The 3507-nt window shown below is 30.2% G+C and overlaps 1 protein-coding gene across 1 annotated transcript; it reads right to left on the reverse strand.

The window, feature by feature from the left end:
- Nucleotides 1-1327: 1327 nt before the first annotated feature.
- Nucleotides 1328-2180, reverse strand: LOC145094225 (ethylene-responsive transcription factor ERF039-like). The gene has a single exon (XM_079032527.1). It carries the CDS (start codon nucleotides 2093-2095, stop codon nucleotides 1469-1471), a length of 627 nt encoding a protein of 208 aa, XP_078888653.1. The 5' UTR covers nucleotides 2096-2180; the 3' UTR covers nucleotides 1328-1468.
- Between the last annotated feature and the right edge of the window lie 1327 nt (nucleotides 2181-3507).

Genomic DNA, 3507 nt, shown 5'->3' on the forward strand with positions numbered 1-3507 from the left:
TGTGAATTGGATTTGATCAGCAACTAGGGTTGTAACCCTAAGGAGGACCAGAAATAAGATTTGATACCAAGATAAACTTGGTAAATATGATGTATTAATTGATTGTTTAATACATTAAATATAATTGCAGTTCCAACCCTATACTATTAATAATATGTCTAATATAATCATATTTATGTTGTAACATTACTCGAGTGAAAAAAATATAAAGCGAAATATAAAGGAGGATTAAAAGAAAGTTTATGACAAAGTGAAAAAATAATTAACATTAAAGAATAAAGCCTTGATTGGATAATACTATTTCCGTTTTTACTTTTCACATCAAATATGAATCACGTACATTTTGTGTTAAGAATCGTTAAAACTTTGTAAAAGTATAATTACAAGCTATGATAATAAATCAATAACTTGAACCATTTGTCCTTTTTTTTTAATTAGAAAACTATACCACAATTATAGGGTACAAGAAGCATGCCAAGATTTGAAATGTTTTGCCAAGATCTAGCATACCTAAAAATCTAGGAATATTTAGAGACAAAATTGATACATTTCCATGAGAAATTGACCTGGAAGATTCTTACTTCACACTCACTCATATCTACATGTGATTTCTTCCTACTTTATTATTTGATTTTATTTATTTTTGTTATTTCCTTTTCTTCCCATGGCATAAGATTTTAAATTGATATAGAAAGAAAATGAGCGAAAAGAGGTAAAAAAAAAAAGGCACCTTTGATAAATGCCATTACAAGGAGTTGCTTTTGGCATTATTATGTGTTTCATTTTAAGCATATAGGTATAGTTTTTATCATTCATATTGTAAAAAACAAAGATGGGCAAAGAAAATTAAAAAAAATAAAAAAATAAAAAAATAAAAATATTTACGAAAGCACCTTTGCCACATGCTCTATATCACAAGGGGTTGCGTTTTTTCCTCATTAGATGTTCTAATTATTCAACCAAACTGGAGAAAGGTGATCATCATTAATCATGCAAAGTCTCAAGGACATTTATCAAACATACCGCGTTTGTTTATGTAGCATATTATGCGTAATCATTCTATAATTTGATGGATAATTGATGAAAGTTCAAGTAAACATGCCGGATCATCTATAATCTATTTGTAAATACGTATTATAGTTTTTTGGTCGATTAAGTATTAATTAACTAATCAAGAAAATTTAATTGGTAGCTATTCTTAGCTAATTAATATGTAAGCCTGGTTCTTTTGTGCTCTGCTCTAGCTTCTTGTTAGGGTAATTGGTTTTTTAATGAATTGTTGTTGTTCAAAAAGAAATGATAGCTACTCCCCTTGAAGCCATGCAGATAAAAAAAATGACCATAAATTAATTAACTTCATTAATTTACAAAAATTAAAAAAAAAAAAATTACAATATAACTTCAATTTGATATATAAAAAATCTGGTTTTTAATTGTAAATATTTTTTTGGCATAGAAACTTGTCTAACTATATATAGTTCCACAAGAAATGGTCTTCTGGCCAGAATTCACTGTTACCGGTAAATTTCTCCGGCAGTGTATAGAGAATCCGGTTCCCGAGATCCATAAAGAGATCCGGCAAATCAAGAAACGGGTCATCCGTTATGTTACTTTGAGGTGACGATGAAGAACATGTACATGGAAGCTCAAGCTGGCTCGGCTCCAATTCGTCTTTACTGGAATTAAGGTTTCGAAGGACTAAAGTGGCGGCTTTGAGTGCTGCGGCTTGGACATCTCTAGGGGAATTGGAAGCCGGCTTGGGAAACTGGTTAGCGAGTTCGGGGAAGTTGAGGATAGCCGAGTGACCTTTGATTGCAATTGCGGCTACATCATGGGCTCCAGCTGCCATCTCTGGGGTGTCAAATGTCCCAAGCCATATTCTTGATTTTTTCTTTGGCTCTCGGATTTCCGACACCCATTTGCCCCAGCTCCGCCGTCGGACGCCGCGGTAGACGGGGTGTTCTCCTTGATCAATAGTTTCGGTTTTCTTGGACTTTTTGGTAACTTCGTCGCTGATTTCTCCGTCTTTGGAGCGTTTCGTGGTGGTGGTGGTGGAAGTGGAGGAGGAAGAAGAGGAGGTGGTGGTGTGATTCATGATATTATAGAATGGCCGGTGGTAGTAGGTAAGGATTGGAGGGCATGTGGAGAAGTAAGCTTTGAGGACCTTGTACAGGAATATGAGCAAGTGTCGCTCTTATATAATCCTCTCTTTCTCTTTTCTTCTTTTAATTTCTTCCTCTTTTTAATTTCATTCTTATTCTCATAATTTTTTAATAAATGTTACTAACAAATTCTTATTCATATTAACAGTTTAATTCTTTTCACAAAAACATATGATCTAATTACTTTTTTTTTAAAACACTATAGACTTCATTACTATAGATAATAGGAGCTGAGTCATTAACAATAAATTTTTTCCATTGATAATAAATTATGTTTTAAAATATTGTATTATACAATTATAAAACATAACTAGTGTATAAAAAAAATTATATGTTTTCCATAAACAAAAATATAAATCGACTAAAACCAAAATGAATTAGATAGGTTGCTAAGTTACACAATTTTTTTATTAACACATGTGTAATTAATTAACATTTTTGTCAAAGATAATATAAAAGTTATGACTATAAATCTCATATGGGTTATGTTTAATTATAGGAAACAAGTAGGTGGATTGAACAAGTTGATTATTCTTTGAAAGCTAGTAATTTTTTTAACATGAATAAGAGGACTTTTTTTTCTGTATATCTTTAATATATTATATATAATATAATCATAAAACTATTATTAAAACTTTAACTTAATTTTCTTAAATAAGATAATTCATCACGTGATAAACACTTGTATAGATTTTAAGCCGCTTTAAAACCGTCTAAGAAGTTTTGTCCGCTATTTATTGAATTTTAACCGTTAATTCTGTAATTTCTCCGGTTCCTCAACTTTGATTGATGATTGTGTATATTGTTTTGTACATGGTTGGCTTACTGAAAAATGGTTTTAATTAAAGAAGGCCTATTTTCGAAATTGGATACTTTAAAATGAACATATATATATATATATATATATATATATATATATATATTATATATATATATATATATATATACTTTTGTTAAAAAATATTATAATCCTCGATTTAAGAGCAATTAGGCCTAAACATTAATTTATGCCCAAAGAAATGGAAATGTGTGGGAATAAAGTGATAAGAAAAGAAAAAGGCTGAAAGCTTACATAAATGACAAATTCGGGTAACTCCTTTCTCTGCACAAAAATTCTTAAATAAGAAGAACTAGTGCAATAACTATTTGTACGTAGTAGAGTAAAATTTGTGCCAATTTCTTAGAATTATATATATTTCCCTGTAAAAGGACTAACCCTATCCTCAAAATCCAAGTGGTTATTGTGGCTTATTGCTCAAGACTCAACTTGACAAAAATCAAAACTTTCTTTTCTAAAGACTTGTTTAGTTGATTTCTTTATAGATATTTTAAATTCCTTAACTCT

The sequence above is a fragment of the Lactuca serriola genome, chromosome 3 (assembly GCF_051521515.1).
Source record: "Lactuca serriola cultivar US96UC23 chromosome 3, Lser_US96UC23_V15, whole genome shotgun sequence".
Taxonomy (NCBI): Eukaryota; Viridiplantae; Streptophyta; class Magnoliopsida; order Asterales; family Asteraceae; genus Lactuca; species Lactuca serriola.

Excerpts from the sequence above, each read along its gene's own strand:
- LOC145094225 (XM_079032527.1), bottom strand. The coding sequence starts at position 2,095 with ATGAATCACACCACCACCTCCTCTTCTTCCTCCTCCACTTCCACCACC.